The following is an 18,319-nucleotide window of genomic DNA, read 5'->3' as shown; positions in this document are numbered from 1 at the left end:
GGGTGTTAGAGGTAGGGGCACAGTTACAGGTGCTAGAGGTAGGGCACAGCTATGGGTGTTAGAGGTAGGGGCACAGTTGCAGGTGTTAGAGGTAGGGGCACAGCTATGGGTGTTAGAGGTAGGGGCACAGTTGTGGGTGTTAGAGGTAGAGGCATGGTTGCGGGTGTTAGAGGTAGGGGCACAGTTATGGGTGTTAGAGGTAGGGGCACGGTTGCGGGTGTTAGAGGTAGGGGCACGGTTGTGCGTATTAGAGATAGGGGCACGGTTGCATGTGTTAGAAGTAGGGGCATGGTTGCATGTGTTAGAAGTAGGGGCACAGTTACGGGTGTTAGAGGTAGGGGCATAGTTAGGTGATGCAGAACGCAGTAGGGGTGCCCAAGAGGTTGGCTCAGAAACGGTTAGGCTGGGGAATGTGATGGGAGAAATGTTTATACGGGAGGAGTATTGATCGGGAAGACGGGCTTTTGGTCCATCTGGGACACTTGTGGTGAGAGAGGAATGGCTAGTGTGTAATGGGAGTGTGTTTTAAGAGGGTAAATACTTGCCAGGAATGCACAACATTAAAACTTTGGGCATGGCTGGTATTGAGGTTTCCCTAAGAGACACTATGAAATGATCTTTGGGACAGGCACTCTTTTCTTACCCACTAGCTCCTGGAATCACTCCCATCCAGAACTAGCTCTTCCTCTTTTTCCGGGACCTTTCTTGCCTTGCTTTTTTTCCATCGCACCTGCCCTTCATTGCTTTCTCTGAGCCCTTTCCGCAGAAGGTAGAACAAACGTTCTTGTTTGCCCAGGGAGGTACGACAGCATTAAAATATTAACAACTTCTGAAACATTGCGGTGATAAATGTCCGCTGCTTGGTAATTATTCTGGTTAATTGCTAGGTAAATGACAACTCCAACACGGCCGGTTCTCCTGGAGAACTGCTCTCCCGCCGCTGCGTTAACCTTCTGAAGACGGCCTTACGACCAGATATGTGGCCAAAATCGGAGCTCAAACTGCAGTGGTTTGATAAGCTTCTGATGACTGTGGTAAGTGACGTTGCAGCTCTCATGCACGTTTAGACATCAGTAAGGTACAATATAATTAAATGCTTAATAAAGCGCCCTGGGTGCCCCAGGAGTTGGCATCTTCACATCAAAAGGTATTGATTCGTTGCCAAAATACGAACAACCTTGGTTTTTTGTGTGCGCGCCGAAGTCCGCAGCGGGGTGTCAACTGCAGAGAACTCGGAATCTTCACGTTGGCCTCTTTTAATTGGCAATTTAACGCAGTGTCACGACTTGGCAAATGCTCGGCTAACGGGAATTGATTTACAGTCTCGAATAATTACGTTCGTCCTTGTTCTTGACATCAGGATTAGGGTTGTTGTTTTTTTTTAAAAAAAGTCAGCTGCCCAGAATTGGAAATGAACACCGGTCGCTCTTTTTTGTGCTGAGCATAGGTCGTATTTAATGCAAGCGTTAACGTTTTTAGAGCTCACAGAAGACTGTGCGATGAGGCAAGTGGGAGGTCCTGGATTCCAGTCTGGCATGGGCAGCGGGCTGTGTGGTCGGCCTGTTTCTTTCAAGTCTTTTGAGTTAGGCTCTTGGTCTGTCGGGGTCTGTATTCTTTACTGCGGCCAGCAGTGGTTCTGCAGGGTTTCAGGCAGAAGTCTTTCACATCACCTACTTCCTCATTCTTTTAAGTGGAGATGCCAGGGATCGAACCGGGGACCTACTGCATACTGAGTGGATGCTCTGCTGCTGAGTGGTAGCCCCTGTCCAGCAGGGTCTTTGAACCCATGTGTTCTTCTGCCCTCTGGGGTGAGCTGCCAGGGCTGCTGGCAGGAGTGTCCCCTGGGCTGTGAAACGTTGCTGGCCAGGGGTCTTCAGCCAAGAGGAAACTGGATAAACATGGAGCAGAGGTCCATCAGTGGCTATTAGCCACAAGGTATAGATAGGAACTCTCAGGCTGGGGCAAGTGATGCTCTGTATTCTTGGTGCTGGGGGGGGGGCAACAGTGGGAGGGCTTCTAGTGTCCTGGCCCCACTGCTGGACCTCCTGATGGCACCTGGTATTTTTGGCTACTGTGTGACAGAGTGCTGGACTGGATGGGCCATTGGCCTGATCCAACATTGGCTTCTCTTAGGTTCTTACGTTCTGTGTGGATCGTTAAAGAAGTAGATGAAATTTTCCAAGTTGGAAGGGTAGATGGGAAGGGTTCCCAGTATACAAAGGGAATGACAGACAGGTATTCTTTATGGGGACTGACGGGCTTCTTGGAAATGGTTTAGAGCATGGTTCCCCAACGTGGAGCCCGTGGGCACCAATGCACCCCTCAACACTTTTTGTGAGAGCCAGTGTGGTGTAGTAGTTAAAGAGTGGTGGCTTCTAATCTGGAGAGCCAGGCTTGATTCCCCACTCCTCCACATGCAGCCAGCTGGATGACCTTGGGTCAGTCACAGTTCTCTCAGAGCTGTTCTTTCAGCCCCACCTACCTCACAGGATGTCTGTGGTGGGGGGAGGAAGGAAAGGCTGTTGTAAGCTGCTCCAAGTCTCTGAGTGAAGGGTGGGATATAAATCCAACTCTTCTTCCTCCTCCTCTTCTTGTTTTTCTTCTTCCTCTTCTCCTTCTCCCATTTAGATGATAGGGTCCCAGGTTCAATCTCTGGCATCTCTAGCTAAAAGGATCAGGTGGCAGGAGGTATGAAAGACCTATGCCTGTGACCATGATAGATAGATAAGCAAATCCTAGATCTGGATGGATGGATGGATGGATAGATTTTTTTATTTTTTTTTAAAGCACCACCCAACATGCACTTCTGGCTAAAAGGGAAAGCTGTAGCTGACCATGCTTGTCTATGGATTCAGGGTTTGATCACTGTAGTCTTGACAACTCTGTGGTGAAAATGCAGAGTGGGGTCACACTAGGTTTGGTATCTCCGTGGTGAAAATGCAGAGTGGGATCATTCTAGGCTTGGCAACTCTGTAGTGAAAATGCAGAGCACCCTACGATTATCTATGTAGCACATTGGAATTTAGAGCGGGGGGGAAACAAAACACTTCAGCATGAGACCAGAGCTGTCAATAAGGATTTGCGAATGGTGTGTGATTCTGGACTTTCTATCCTGCTGGTGTTTCCAGATCTCAAGGGATCTCTGGGACATTTTCCTCTCTACTTGCTCGGTTTCCTTCCGCCTTGGGTCCTGTTTTCTTCTGACTGGCTTGCTCCTCATCCCAGGGGGGGAGGGGGGGAGGCATTTCTGCCCCGTACGTATGGGGGGGGAATGGCTCTTGATCCTCAAAAGGCAAATTTTGAGGGATCCCTGCAGGGATATCCGGTCGCTTAGACGTGCAACAAATCGTTATAGCCGAGTCCCCCAGAGGCAGGTGACCTCAGCACGACGTTTCCATGGGAGGTGGGGGTCGCCTTTGGCCTCCACGCCCCACTTGTGTGGGTCTCTCCATGGTGTCCGGTTGACCACCGTGGGGAAACGGGATGCTGATCAAGATGGTTGATTCGGTCTGGTCCAGCAAGGTTCATCTTGTTTAAATTTTCTTTCACCTTTCTAAACCATTCCCTCCCCCCTTCAGTTCTCATTGCAAAGATACCGATTTTTGCAGCAGGTAAACCCACCTGCATTTGTGGACGTTAAAAGGGCCATACCATGCCACTTTCCTTCCCCTAACCAGTGGTACTATGCCAGTAAACTTTGGCGTGAATTCTACCCCTATTCTGTCAAAGTCTTATTAATTAAAATATTTATACCCCGCCTTTCCGTTTGGCTCGGCTTTAAAGTCTTCCCCATCCAAGAAGCCTTCTTTCCACTCAAGTGGCCCACCGGTTGTTGTTTCTTCCCCTGACCAAAATAATAAAATCGATGTAAAAATGATACCAGTTTTCTGCGTAAAATCAGCGTTAAAAAAATAGAAACAAAACAGAGTCTGGCAAAGAAAATGGTGGACTAAAAACACAGCCAAAACCTGTATTATTGATTGATTGATTGATTGATTGATTTGATCTGATCTGATCTGATCTGATCTGGTTTGTATCCCGCCCTCCCCACATAGCAGGCTCAGCGTGGCTTCCATCATATACAAAATACAAATGTACAAATTAAAACAGTTAAAACTCCAATAAAATACAATAATACTCCTATTGTACAGATTGAGTCAAGTATCACAAGTACAATCTGTTATGAATTGAGGTCCGTTGATGATAAAGCAAAAATGACCTGCTGAGGGGAGGCCTAATTTGGGGGGGGGGGTGCCCGCCACTTCAACTAAAGGTGGAAGAGCTCCGTCTCGCAGGCCCTGCAGAACTGCAAAAAGTCCCGCAGGTCCCTGATCTCCTGTGGGAGCTCATTTCACCAGGTAGGGGCCACGGCTGAAATAGCCCTGGCCCTCATCGAGGCAGTATGGAAGTCCTTGGGGCCACGGACCAACAGACGATGTTGATTGGCAGATCGTAAAGCCCTTTGGGGCTCACAGAGGGAGAGGCAGTCTCATATATATACTGTCAGACTCCTGCAGCAATCAGTTCCCAACAGCTTTCATTCAAAGAAGTAACGTTTATTGAGAAATTGAGAGTATGCAAATATCTTAACCATTCCGTGGTAGAACTAAATAAAAGCATGCAAAGCAAACAGTTATACATTATTCAAGGAGACCCCCTGATGGCCCAGGGCCAATCATGGGCCAGGTAGAAGCCCACCAAAGTAACAGGCTCCAGTTCCCAGGAGAAATACTACACCAGGCACTGAAGGTCAAGCAGAGATAATGGAAACATAGAAGACACAGCAGAATCGAAAGTTAACATTCCAGAGCCACCCCACTCCCATGGCAGCCAGGGCCCAAGAGAGGCCTAGCTGACATATACAGGAAATACTTAGCTGCATGGGGGGTGTCACTGGCAGCTGGACGCAAAGTCACAAAATGTACAGTTTGATTTTATGCTCCCAGTCCCACGACAGTCTGCAGAGTTTGCGTGGCTATCCAAGAGCATCTGGCCAAACAGTGGAAATGGGGAGGGGTTGCAGCTCCGCAGTCAAGCATCTGCCATGATTCATTCTCTGGCGACAAATGCTTAGCTGTATCCCCTGAACAGAATCACTGCTCTGCTATACCAGCAGAGCTGATAGTTAACTCAATAGCTGTCGTGTTCTTTTCTCTTTCCCCCCTTCCATTTCTGCCTTTGCTCTCTCCCCCCCCCATGTTTACCGCCTTTACGTATCAACCTCAGTTTGCTCCATAATTCAACGAGAAAGCGCTCCTATTAAAATTCCACGCTTGGCAACAAACGTTCCCCGCGCGGGGAAGATCAAGCAGAATTACTTAGCAAGTGACTTGTGCTCGCGCCTGTCTTCTGGCTCGCAAATGAAAATGATATTATGCCGCGTTGCAAAGAATTATCTTTGGCCTCCCGTCCCCCCCCCCACACTGAATAATTGAATGCAAATCTATTATTCTGGCGCTTGTCGAGAGGCCCCAGAGCTGTGTGGCAAAAGGAACGGCAGGCTCGGGGAGAACCGAACAAGATGGTACGCTTCTGCTCCACTGAAAGGGAGATCTCTCCCCTAACCCTTCCCCGGATGATTTTGTATGGAAACTCAGGAGCTGAGATGTACAAGTGTCAGAAGTAAACATGAGAACTACAGTGTGGGTATCTTTTGTGCCTCGTTCAGAACTGTTAGGCTCTTTGGGCTCAGAATCGACACAGGAAAAGGAATTGTTGCAATGTCTGACTTTTGTAAATGGCATGTATAGAAACTGCATGCTATTTTGCTTTGCTGGCCTGAGTCACAGCCTGCCGTTCTCACTGAGACGCAAGGCCAAGGCTCCCGCCAGCACCTTCCCTGACTCATGCCAAGTGTTTTTTTAGATAGTGGGTGGGGCCAGGTAGGACTTTTGCCCAGGAAGCTTTCTGATTGACCATTGGGGATTAGATTGGCTGTGCGGGTTTCTAGAAATGTTACTTCGGCAGGTGCCGCCCCCCGCAGCCCAAGGATCTTCACTGTGTGGTTGAAGGTAAGCTGCAGCAGCCGTTTTTTGTGGTTGCCTCCACCTCCGGGTTTGATTCCCGGAGCAACCTCCACATGCAGCTACTGGTGTGACCTTGGGTCAGTTACAAGTTCTCTCGGAGCTGTTCTCTCAAGGGTAGTCCTTGAAAGAGCTCTGTCAGCCCCACCTACCTCACAGGGTGTCTGTTGTGGGGAGGGGAAGGGAAAGAAGATTGTAAGCCACTCTGAGACTCCTTTGGGTAGTGGAGGGCCGTGATATAAATCCAATCTCTTCTCTTCTTCTTCTCCTGCGGCAGGTGTTTTGTGGCTGCGTCCACCACACTGTGTCAGAATCTCAAAGGCCCACGCAGGCTCAAAAAGGTTAGGGACTCCTGCTTAAGGTGGATTGTACTATACAAAGCAATGTGGTCACATAGCACAAGGATCGGTTCAGAGGGCGACTGTGTTGGTCTGCAGTAGAAGAATAGATTGCAGTCCAGTATCACTACTGAGACCAACAAGATTTTTGGATATGCGCTTTCGAGAGTAGGCTCAAACATGCCTCCTCGTGAGGAATGTTAGTGTAAAGGGACTTAACGTCCATAGTCATTAATAAGGCTTGGTCTGGGACACTAATACCTTCAACTTTTGATATAAAATCCTTTGTATCCTTCAAATATGAAGGTATTTGGGCAACAAAGGGTTGAAGGAATGAATCTAAATATTTTGAAAGAGGTTCAAAAATAGAGTTAACAGCTGAAACAATCGGTCGCCCTGGTGGAGATGTTAAAGACTTGTGAACCTTCGGAATGCAATAGAATATTGGAACTCTAGCTTGTTCATTAATTTAAAAACTGGCCAAATTATTATCGATGTAATCTAAAGCTAGAGCCTCCCTCACCACAGTCTTGATGTTGGATCATAAGAAATGTGTTTGTAAAATTCAGTTTCTGAGAGCTGTTTGGAAACTTCCTGAAAATAGAATGTTCTGTCAAGCAGCACTAATCCTCTACCTTTGTCTGCCCCTTTAACAATAACCAAAGGGTCTTTACTAAGGGACCTAAGCCATTCCTGTTCATCTCTGGTTCATCTATATTCAGGAAGTTTCCAAACTTTACGGTTTTCGTTAAAGAAATATTGAGCGCACTGTGTACAGTTCTTGTGGTTCTATTTTTGCATGTCTATGGGCTGTGACCATATTTGTTTTTGTCTCACTGGCTGACAGGGGCATAGTCAGAACATTTTGGGTGGTGGGGCATTGGGAAATCTGGTGGAGCGGGGGGGGGACACAGAGAGAGAGAAAGAAGAAGAAGAGGAGATTGGATTTATACCCCGCCCTTCACTTGGAGTCTCAGAGCGGCTTACAAACTCCTTTCCTTTCCCCTCCCCACAACAGACACCCTGTGAGGTGGGTGGGGCTGAGAGAACTCTGACACAGACTGCTCTTTTTCAAGGACAGCTGTGCCAGAGCTTGTGACTGACCCAAGGTCACATCAGCAGGTGCAAGTGGAGGAGTGGGGAATCAAACCCGGTTCTCCCAGATTAGAGTCCGCACGCTTAACTACTACACCAAACTGGCTCTCACGTTGGCTGGCAGGCAAAGAAGAGAAGGCACAACCCCCACGGTGGGATATGTGGGGCGTGGGCCATGAGTGAGGGGGCACCGCCCCTAAATGCCCCACTGCTGCTGTGGGCCTGCTGGCTGTGGTGTTCCCTTTTGGTGCACTGCCACCTTCTCCTGTGCCTCCTTGCCCTGGTTGCTTCCTGGCCACTCCCGGCTTTCATGCGCCATTTTGGCTTATTACGGCAGCTCCTCTGGCTTATTATTTTTGTGAAGGTTTTATTTGGGGGGGGGTAGTAGAGGTCACCTTTTTCCCTGCAGATTTGGGGGCTTCAGCTGTTTGCATGGGAAGCTGCTGCCCAGAGTAGCCCAGTCTCATCAGAGCTTGGAAATTAAGCAGGGGTGGTTTAAGGCCCTATGCGGCCCGGGACCCACATATCTGCGGGACTGTCTCTCCCCATATGTGCCTCAGGGATCTTTACGCTCAGCAGAGCAACCTCAACTGGAAGTCCCCGGCCCAAAAGATGCCCACCTGCCCTCGATGAGGGCCAGGGCTTTTTCTGGAGGGGACAGAACTCAGCAAACGTATGCACGCAGGAAGGACTTTCTTCTTGACTCAAGCAAATTAGTGACGTAGCACTTCAGCGGCATGAAACGAAGGTGCCAGTGGTTTGGAATAAGAACATAAGAACATAAGAGGCAACAATGTTGGATCCGGCCAAAGGCCCATCCAGTCCAACACTCTGTCACACAGTGGTCAAAAATGCCAGGTGCCATCAGGAGGTCCACCAGTGGGGCCAGGACATTAGAAGCCCTCCCACTGTTGACCCCCCCCCCCAAACACCAAGAAGACAGAGCATCACTTGCCCCAGAGCCCCTATCTATACCTTGTGGCTAATAGCCACTGATGGACCTCTGCTCCATATGCTTATCTGATTCCCTTTTGAAGCCGTCCATGCTTGTAGCCGCCACCACTTCCTGTGGCAGTGAATCCCATGTGTGAATCACTCTTTGGGTGAAGAAGTACTTCCTTTTATCCGTTCGAACCCGACCGCTCAGCAATTTCATTGAGTACCCCCGAGTTCTTGTATTGTGAGAAAGGGTAAGATGCGGTCAGCGCAGCAGCCAAAACCCTCTTGCGGAATCCTGGAACCGCTTTGTCACGTTGTGGATTTCACACGTGCATGTACAGGTCAGCCAGCGTTTTCTCAGAGACTCTTCTCTCTCCCTCTGGCCACGTCTTAATTCCAGGAGCAGCCCAACCAGGCCAACTTTGCCAACATCTGCACCGGCTTGGAGGTCCTCAGCTTCCTTCTGACGGTGCTCCAGTCCTCAGCCATCCTGAGCAGCTTCAAACCTCTGCAGCGGGGGATCGCGTCCTGCATGACTTGCGGAAACACCAAAGTCCTGAGGGCTGTTCACAGCCTCCTGTCCCGCTTGATGAGCACCTTCCCTACAGAACCAAGTATGTGCATCTTTGTATATTTTCCCCCATGTTTTTTCTTTATTCCTGTACAGCAGGGACCCCCAACGTGGTGCCCGCAGGCTCCAAGGTGCCTTTCAACACCTTTTCTAGTGCCCGTCAAGTGTTTCTAGGAAGTGGGCGGGGCCAAGTAGGGCCTTTGCCCAGGAAGGCTTCCAATTGGCCAGTGGAGATTTGATTGGCTGTATGGATTTTTAAAAATGTTGCTTTGGTCCCAGCTGCCACCACAGCACAAGGATCTGCACCGTGCTAGTGAAGTTCAGCTGTGGCAATCATGTGGCAATCCGCCTTCTGCGGCAGCCATTTTATTGTTGCACCTACCATGCTGCGTCTCAATTCCAAATGTGCCAGCAGGCTCGAAAAGGTGGGGACTCCTGTTATTCAAGTTTTGTTCCTAGGGAAGGAACATTTCTTAACTCGGCCGATCTTCTCATCGTTTCTGTTCTTTGTGGACTCTTGTTTTATCTTTCTTTTTTTTAAAAAAAAACCCTTGCACTTTCAACCCCAATTTAGAAGAGGGAGGGGAACGGTTGATATAAGTAATCATGAGGAATACATCATTATCCAGCGGCATAAAAACTTAATAATCTGTGGCAGTTATTACTTTGGCTCAAGGAAGGCATATCGTAAATTTAATGGCTTTTGCAATTACTGTTTCCCCCCCCCCCCACTTTGAAGGTGTAGTTTGTCAGTTGTTGAACATTGCTGTTTTAATAAGAGAAGAAAGGGAAATTGGGTGTGAAGGCAGCGTGGAGAGGAACGGGACGAGCTGTGAATAAATTTCAGAGTAGAAAAGAGACCCCTTGTAGTGGGGTAGCCCCCACCCCAGCATGCCAATTTAATTTGCGATGCTTTCAGGCTGCTTTAAAGTTTTCCAAACGGTGAGCAAAGAATCCACAGTGATCTCTGTAAGAAAGCAGCAAAAAGTTATCTTAAATCAGCAACGGTATTTCCCGTTGCTGTAGACTTTCCGGGTTGCGTGCCCGTGGTCTTGGCATTGTAGGACCTGATGTTTTGCCAGCAGCTGTGACTGGCATCCTCAGATGTATAGCACAGAAAGATGGAGTACTCTCTGTGTCAAGGTGAGAAGAAAAATGGTAGGCAGGTCATTTATATCTACTCAGGAAGGTGGGGTAGGGCTGAGTCATTATGTTGTAGGAGTTCTCCAGGCTGTGAACATGCTAATGGAGGAGCTTTCCTGAGGAGGTTCTTTGGTATATGGATTGTATTTCCCACATCACTCAGACTCCGCCACTGCAAACTTGGCAAAACAGAAAAGCCTTCATCTGCCTCCAGAATGAGGCAAGTGGAATATAGCACAATCTACTTCCTCCACTACAGGAAGTGTATTGTTCCACATTGGGGCAACCACTAAAATAGCCACGCTGCCACTGGATGCCACTCTGCAGGCATTCTCCAAACAGGGGTACTCCAAATAAGACCTTTTTTATGGATCTTGAAAGATGGGAAGGGTCTGTATATTTGCAAAGAGGTAGAAGCAGAAAATATAGATGTGCTTCTTGAGCTACTACAGATTTTTGCCTACAGGCATGTGGGATACGCAAACGGCTGACTAAGTCCCAGTAATGTTGCTTATCTGTTATGAGGAGGGTATTACTTTCTTTGTCCCCCTCCCTTAATTTGCATGCACTCAGGACAATGGAACCCCCCAGGGCTAAACAGAGATATCGGGTTCTTAACTCACTACACATGCTAAGTCATTTCTCACATCTGTTTGTTAACTCGTATTACCTGTATGCTAATTGTATGTCTTTTTCCTTTTATTTTTTGCTGATTCTTGGAGCTGGTCTTTTATCAAAATAAAGTTATATTTGATTTGGTTTTGAGCTGCCACAGAAACGCAAGAGTGAGTGTTGGGGTAACGTTCTTGCACTGTGGCATCCCGGAAAAGGTTGCTGGTTTCATTGAAAGACAACCTCCATCTTTTATCTCGTAATGCTCTTGTTTACTCTCGCGCAGGCACTTCAAGCGTGGCCTCCAAGTATGAAGAACTGGAGTGTCTATACGCCGCTGTTGGGAAGGTTATATATGAAGGACTGACTAATTACGAAAAAGCCACCAATGCAAACCCTTCTCAGCTTTTTGGTAAGTTTCTCCTCTCTCTCACACATAAGCATGAACAGAGGCCAGCTAGTTTGCCATTGCGCTTTTTGTTAGGGGAAACCCTGTCTGGTGCTGCACATTGCCCCAGGGAAACATTATGCCCCCAGCCTGTGTTTAGAAAACTGTGTTTGCAGTCCGGTGCATAACTGTTTTACGCTGAGCTAATCCCACAACCTGCTCAGCCTGACGCATTCTGTTCAAACTTCAATGCTGGAAGGCCCTGAGGGAATTTTTCCTATGGTGTTAGTAGTAGTGATAAAGCTTCTGCCACTGATTGGCTGAAAGGTGCTGATGTCACAGAAGGGCCGAGTGGGAAGGCAAGGCCCAGGAAAGGCAAGGAGGAGCAAAGGGAGTTGAGAAGAGCCCATAGACAGTAGCAGGTTATGAGCTGGGGGTGTTCCGTTGTTAGGGGGAACTGGGGCAGACAGAGAAATTGAGGGCAAAGCGTGGGAAGGGAAGTAAAGAGCAAATTCCTGCCTACAGGTCAGGACCAGTGTTCCTTCTAAGCTGAGTTAGTGTGAGCTAGCCCACAGTCTTTTTGCCTCTAGCTCACACATTTTTGTCTCAGCTCATGAAGGATGGCTCCAGAGCAAACTAATTTATGCCGCAGCCAAATCGCTCGCTCACAACTTTAATGCCAGTCGCTCACAAAGTAGGATTTTTGTTCACAAGACTCTACAGCTTAGAGGAGATTGGTCAGAACGTAAGGAAAATTTAAATTCATACATTGCTTTGAGTATAACAGCCTTTACTTGAGAAGCAGAGATAGAGATAGATATTATACACCCTGACATGGATAGCCCAGGTTAACCTGATCTTAGAAGCTAAGCAGGGTCAGTCCTGGTTATCTCTTGGATGGGAGACCACCAAGGAAATCCAGGGTTGTTACAGGGTGGCCATAAGTTGGCTGCAACTTGATGGCAGTACACACACATTGCACTGTTAGCAATAGATTCAGGTGGGTAGATGGCAGAATTACAAGTTATTATAGGACAATTGAACCCCCCAGGGCTAAACAGAGATATCAGGTTCTTATCTCACTACACATGCCAAGTCAGTTCTCACATCTGTTTGTTAACTCTTATTACCTGTATGCTAATTTGATGCTATTCACAGTTTTTACCAACTGCTTTAATCTAATCTTAGCTGTACTTATTGCTCAGTTACTTAAGCATCTTGACTCTTAACTATCCCTTCCTGGCAACTAACCCCCCACACCTATATGTGAGGCTGGAGGAAAACTGTTTCAATGTATCTGAAGAAGTGTGCTTGCACACAAAAGCTTATACTCGGAATTAAACTTCATTGGTCTTAAAGGTGCCACTGGACTCACACTTTGTACTATTAGAGCCAGTTTGGTGTAGTGGTTAAGTGCGCGGACTCTAATCTGGGAGAACCAGGTTTGATTCCCCAGGCCTCCACCTGGCTGGATGACCTTGGGCAAGCCGTAGTTCTGATAAGGGCTGTTCTTGAAAAAAGAGCAGTTTCTGTCAAGAGCTCTCTCAGCCCCACCTACCTCACAGGGTGTCTGTTGTGAGGAGGGGAAGGGAAAGGAGTTTGTAAACCGCTCTGAGACGCCTTTGGGTAGTGAAGGGCGGGATATAAATCCAATCTCTTCTTCTTCCCTCTATTAGCATTGTTTATTTATTTATTAAAGTTCATGTACATATGTTTTAAATATTAAAAATATATGTATCTTTACAAAACCCTCCCGTTTGCTGATATAAATTGCAAGCGGTCATTGGTCCTTTTTGTGGTCCATCCCAGAAACAATTCTGAATCTATGATCTTCCTTCTTCAGAATGTTATGCATTTTTTGTTTGTTTGTTTTACTGAATTTGTTGTCCACCTGTCTCCCTGAGACTCAAAGTGGATCGCGCAGCAGAAATCGATACCGGTTCGTACAAAGAGACATCTGATAAGCACGGTGTAGGTCAGGGGTGTCAAACTCATTTGTTACGAGGGCCGGATCTGATAGACAGCTTTGGCGGGGTTGGTCCCCCCTCCCGAGCCTGCTCCCGGAATTACTTCTGTCAATAAAGCGGGCCCGCGACTGCCTTGGCTTTTGGCCGGGCCCCACCGCTTTAAATGGCAAATGTCCTTCACTATCCTCGCCCGTGATCTGTGCCGACAGATGTAATTTCACTTGGAGAATTGCCTATTTGTCAGGTGTCAAGTTGGAACTCCAGAAACGCACTAAGCGAGAAAGATACTTCTTATCGTTTGTCCGGAACGCTCCCAAGGTTAGAGCAGGACCGTTCCCTCCCCCCCCCACCCCGGAGCCCTAGTATTTTTTAGAGAGAAAGCAAATGTGTTCTTTATTTTTAAAGGATGCAAAACGGCAAGCATCCTTCTGGGAGTGGGAAGACAAGAGTAGGAAGGGCTTGGTGGGAAAAATGAATGGAGAAAGTTATCGATTCCCTTGGTGTCCAGAAACAGAGCATCTAAATCAGGGGTCCCTAACCCTTTTGAGCCTGTGGGCACTTTTAGAATGTGGGCACAGCCATCAAATGCCTGCCGCAGGAGGCAGTGCCAGCAGCACAGAGGAAGTCGACGTGGAGGGGGAAGGATGGATAATTAAAAAAAAATACCATCGGGAAGGAGAAGTCAGACAGAATGAAGCCAACAGTGGCCAATCAGAAGATGCTTTATTGACATTCACCACAGAAATCTCATCCTCAGAGTCTAGGACCCAGGTTAAAACATGAAGTGGCTGAGTAATTAAGAGAGTCTGGCGAAGCAAGCTGTGACGCAGCAGAACTGGAAGCAGGAGATGGCCAGTTCCACTGCAGGCCTGGTGGCATCCCTCCGGGGGCCTGATGTGGCCCCCGGGCTGCATATTTGACACCCGTGCCATAGAGTGTATAGACATTGAGTCCGGCTGTTATTCTTTCCACAGTGGGCGTCTTCTGCAGCAGTTACTTTCTGTTTGGAGGTCAATGGACACGATCTATGTATGGAACTACAGAAGAGCCCACTGTTGACTTTGAATATGTTCTTTTTGTAGACTATGGTAAATTGTTCTGAGCAATCTGTTGGATCAGTGTATGTAGACTCTATTGGGTTGTGACCAGTAACCCTTCTTTGTATTTTTTTTTAATCCCCGAAGGGATATTTTTATTATTTTTTATAAGACTAGAAAAACTACAAAGAAAATATGAGGGAAGGGGACTACATCTATGGATAAAGGATAGATAACCACATTAAACTAAAAACCCAAGAGGAGGAGATCATATTCGTGTTAAACTAAGTGTTATTAACAAAAGTGTTAGTACATCAATATACCTGTAGAGTTCTTGTTTGTCTCAGCTTCAATATGATTTGCGTCTGTCCATGAATCAAATGCATTGGGGATCATACCAGGGGGGAACCATGTTTGATGTGAGTATGTCGACAGTTGTGAGATCCCAGAGGGGAGAAGCTTTTTTTGAAGATCCCAAGTTTTAATTGCCGTTCTTAAAAGCATATTATGCCCAATATTCCTTGATCTTAGAGTAGGTTTCACCCAGAAAATTTCTTGTAGACTATAGGGAGCCAAGTAAGATTCTTCTATCTTCATGCATGGTGTTTGATAATCCCGATGAAGCATTTGTATTACTTGAGAAAGTATTGTTGCATTGTAATAGCTTTGGAGGTGTGGGAAGTCCAAGCCTCCCAGACAGGTAGGTTTGTGCAATGTATTCTGATTTATTCTAGTTTTTTTCCCTTCCCATAGGAAGTGTGTGAGCATGGATTGCCACGTACGCAGGTCTTTTATCGGAATAAAGATTGGTAGAGTGCGGAAAAGAAAAAGGAATTTTGGCACTATGAAGCTCTTAACTAAATGAATTCTGTCTGCCAAAGTTAGTAAGGAAGTGTTCCATTTTTCTATATCTTTTTTTACCATAGTGTAGACTCTTTGGTAATTGTGCTTTGACAGCTCCTTAAAATTGAGGGGTATATATACTCCTAAATGCCTCCAGCATTCTGTAATCCACCTGAAGTTGGAGGATGCTTTTATTTTCGCTTCAGTCTGCTGGTTCATCTTAATCGGGTAAATTTCTGATTTAGAATGGTTAATATGTAGTCCAGACACTGCAGAAAAGTGAGACAGCAAATGGATCAAAGTTGAGATGGATTGTATCGGATTTGAGACATATAGTGTCAGGTCGTCTGCATATAGGCTTATTTTGTGTTCTTGCCCTTTGATATTGATGCCTGTAAAGGAGGGATTGGTCCTAAGATTCTCTGCCAAGGGTTCAATAGCTAGTGCGAAAATTAGTGGGGATAGAGGACAGCCTTGTCTGGTTCCCCGAGTGATGTTAAAATAATCCGAGTTATTCTTATTAACCCTTACTCTTGCCTTATTGTTTTCATATAGGGCCTGCATTGCTCTTAGAAAATTTTCCCCAAATCCCATTTTTCTGAAAAGAGCAAGCATATATTTGACCTCCACCGAATCGAAAGCTTTTTCGAAATCTAAAGCTAAGATTAGGGACTCTTTTTGCGATCTTTTCCCATGGATAATAATATTTAAGGATCTACGAATACTATCTGAAATTTGCCTATTTGGGATGAATCCTGTTTGGTCCGGTTTGATGTACTGTGAGATGAATGCTTTGATTCTGTTTGCGAGGATGGAGGTGAAAATCTTATTATCGTGGTTTAGAAGGGATATCGGCCTATATGAGGCAGGGTCAGTAGAATCTCTATTTTCTTTGTGGATTACTATGATTGCAGATTCCGACCATGAGTTGGGCAAATTGCCTTTTTGTAAGACATCATTACAGGTGTTTAATAAGTGATTCATTAACAGTTTGCTGAAAGACTTATAAAATTCCGAGGGTATACCATCAGGGCCTGTGGCTTTGTTATTCTTTAGGTTTTTAATTGTGTCTAGTATTTCCTTTGGACTGATTGGGGTCTCCAGTTGTTCTCTATGTTCTTGTGAAAGGACAGGTAGGGATGGTATTGTGTTTAAGTAAGATTCAGTTACTGTAGTATCTGGATTTTTGGTGCTGTATAAATTGGTGTAGTATGTTGCAAAGGTATTTGCTATGTCTTTTGCAGAGAAAAGCTGGGTGCCATCACTATTTTTTAACGTGCCTATAAAAGTTGAATTTTTCTTGTCCTTCACTCTCCATGCCAGTATACGCAAATTTTTGGGAGATTTTTGCCACATTTTCTGTTTTAAGTATATCAGGTTTTTTTGTATTTGAGTGATTTCCATATTTTCCAAAATCTTACGTTCCGCTATGAGCTTTCGGTAGGTATTGTTACTACCTGTACGTTTATATAATTGTTCGAGTGTTGCAATTTTATCTATTACCTCCTGTTTCCAAAGCATCTTCTTTTTTCTTGTTACAGATGTTATAGCTATCATGGAACCGCGTAACACTGCTTTCATAGTATCCCACAGGAGGGCTGGAGAGGTCTCTGCAGAGAGATTTTCTTTAAAGAAGTTCTCTATATCTTTTCCAATTTTCTCTACGGCATTTGTATTTAATAAAATGCTCCTGTCCAGGGTCCAATTGTGGTCTGTGTTCATTTGTGTGCTTAAGTCTATGTTGCCTTCCAACCATGCGTGGTCTGTAAGGTGGCGAGATTTAATTTCCATCGAGGCCAGCCGTGGTGTGAGAGTTTTGGAGGTCAAAATGTAATCTATCCTCGTGTGAGTGTTGTGACGTGGTGAGTAATATGTAAAGTCTTTCTCATTTGGGTGGAGATATCTCCAGGTGTCGCAAAGATGATATTTTCCCAATAGTAAGTGTAGTTTATTTTTTCTGGGTGTTTTTGGCCTTTTTTTGCTGGTTACCTTCCAGGTTCTGTCAATAGAATCATTGATTATGTAATTTAAGTCGGCGCCTATTAGCAATTCTCCATCCTGGAACTGCGTTAGTTCTGCTAAAACTGCATCTAGGAATGGAATTTGCAGCTTGTTAGGTGCGTATATGCAGGCAAGGGTAATTGCAACTCCCTCCAGTTTACCTTTGATGAAAAGAAACCTGCCAAGAGGGTCTTTAATTATAGCTCCCAGAATGAAATTAATATTTTTTCCCATTAGAATGGCCACTCCCCTTGAGTTGGAAGAGCCATAAGCTTGAAATTGAATTGGATATAAAGGGCTTTTAAGTATGAGCTCTTGTGATGATCTCATGTGGGTTTCCTGTATGAATAGTATGTCTGGTCGCCTTCTTTTCAAATGCTGCAACATTCTCTTTCTTTTGATGGGGTTGTTCAAGCCTTTAATATTCACCGAGCTAATTTTCATATTGTTAGTTCCAGTTGAGCCACTTAGGTATTGTACACTTTGTTGTTTGTTGTATTTTGGGTGTGTGTGTGTGTAAGTTCCCCTGCCAAAGATCCAAAGTAAATGTGTGAGTTGATTTTCGGCTGTGTGGTCTGCTGGGGTATTTGGTCTAGTTTTGAACATAGTTGTGAATTGTAGCTGATCTTCGCTTGGTGGGTGTTGTTTGGAGTTATTTTTGAGAGCCAGACCTTTGGCAGTTAGCTAGATTTGAGTCCAGTAGCGCCTTAAGAGACCCAGCAAGATTTTTGGGATATGAGATTTTGAGGCTCTACGCCCTCCAGTTTTTGTATCTGATGAAGGGAGCCTTGGCTCTCACCTCATACCTTGAAAATCTTGTTGGTCTCTGAGACGCTACTGTACTCGAACCTGGCTCTTCTACTTCAGACCAACATGGCTGCCCTCTGAAGTGGAGTTTGCAGATGTATCGGACCGGCCACAGGCATATGGGCAGGGGCAGTGATGTACGCAGCACTCAGCTTTTTGGGGTGTCAGGTCGAGCCCCAGCTTCCAGACCACTAGCTGTGGGACGTTTGGGTAGCCGTGTTAGCCTGTCTGTAGCAGTTGTCAGACCCCTGCAGCAATCAGTTCCCAACAGCTTTCATTCAAAGGAGTAAAGTTTATTGAGACTTTTGATAGTTTGCAGACATCATAGACATCCTGTGTCAGAACTGGCTAAAAGCGTGTGAAGCAAACAGTTATACATAATTCAGGGAGACCCCCTGATGGCCAAGGACCAGTGAGGGCTAGCTATAAGCCCACCAAACTAACAGACAATAATTCCCAGGAGAAACACTACACCAGGCACTGAAGATCAAGCAGAGATAAGAATAACGATGAAGACACAGAAGAAATGAAAGTTAAAATTCCAGAGGCCTAGCT

The 18,319-nt window shown here is 46.0% G+C and overlaps 1 protein-coding gene across 1 annotated transcript in view; it reads left to right on the top strand.

The window, feature by feature from the left end:
- The window catches only part of TRRAP (transformation/transcription domain-associated protein), a 241,741-nt gene that overhangs the window by 96,931 nt on the left and 126,491 nt on the right, over positions 1-18,319 (top strand). The window contains exons 45-47 of the mRNA XM_015418766.1: positions 888-1,034; positions 8,796-9,009; positions 11,008-11,133. Of these exons, the coding sequence (XP_015274252.1) occupies positions 888-1,034; positions 8,796-9,009; positions 11,008-11,133 (487 nt within the window). The remainder of the gene's footprint in view (positions 1-887; positions 1,035-8,795; positions 9,010-11,007; positions 11,134-18,319) is intronic.

Source organism: Gekko japonicus, unplaced genomic scaffold (genome assembly GCF_001447785.1).
Source record: "Gekko japonicus isolate JY-2015 unplaced genomic scaffold, Gekko_japonicus_V1.1 scaffold982, whole genome shotgun sequence".
NCBI lineage: Eukaryota > Metazoa > Chordata > Lepidosauria > Squamata > Gekkonidae > Gekko > Gekko japonicus.
This window is presented reverse-complemented; position numbering and strand designations above follow the sequence as displayed.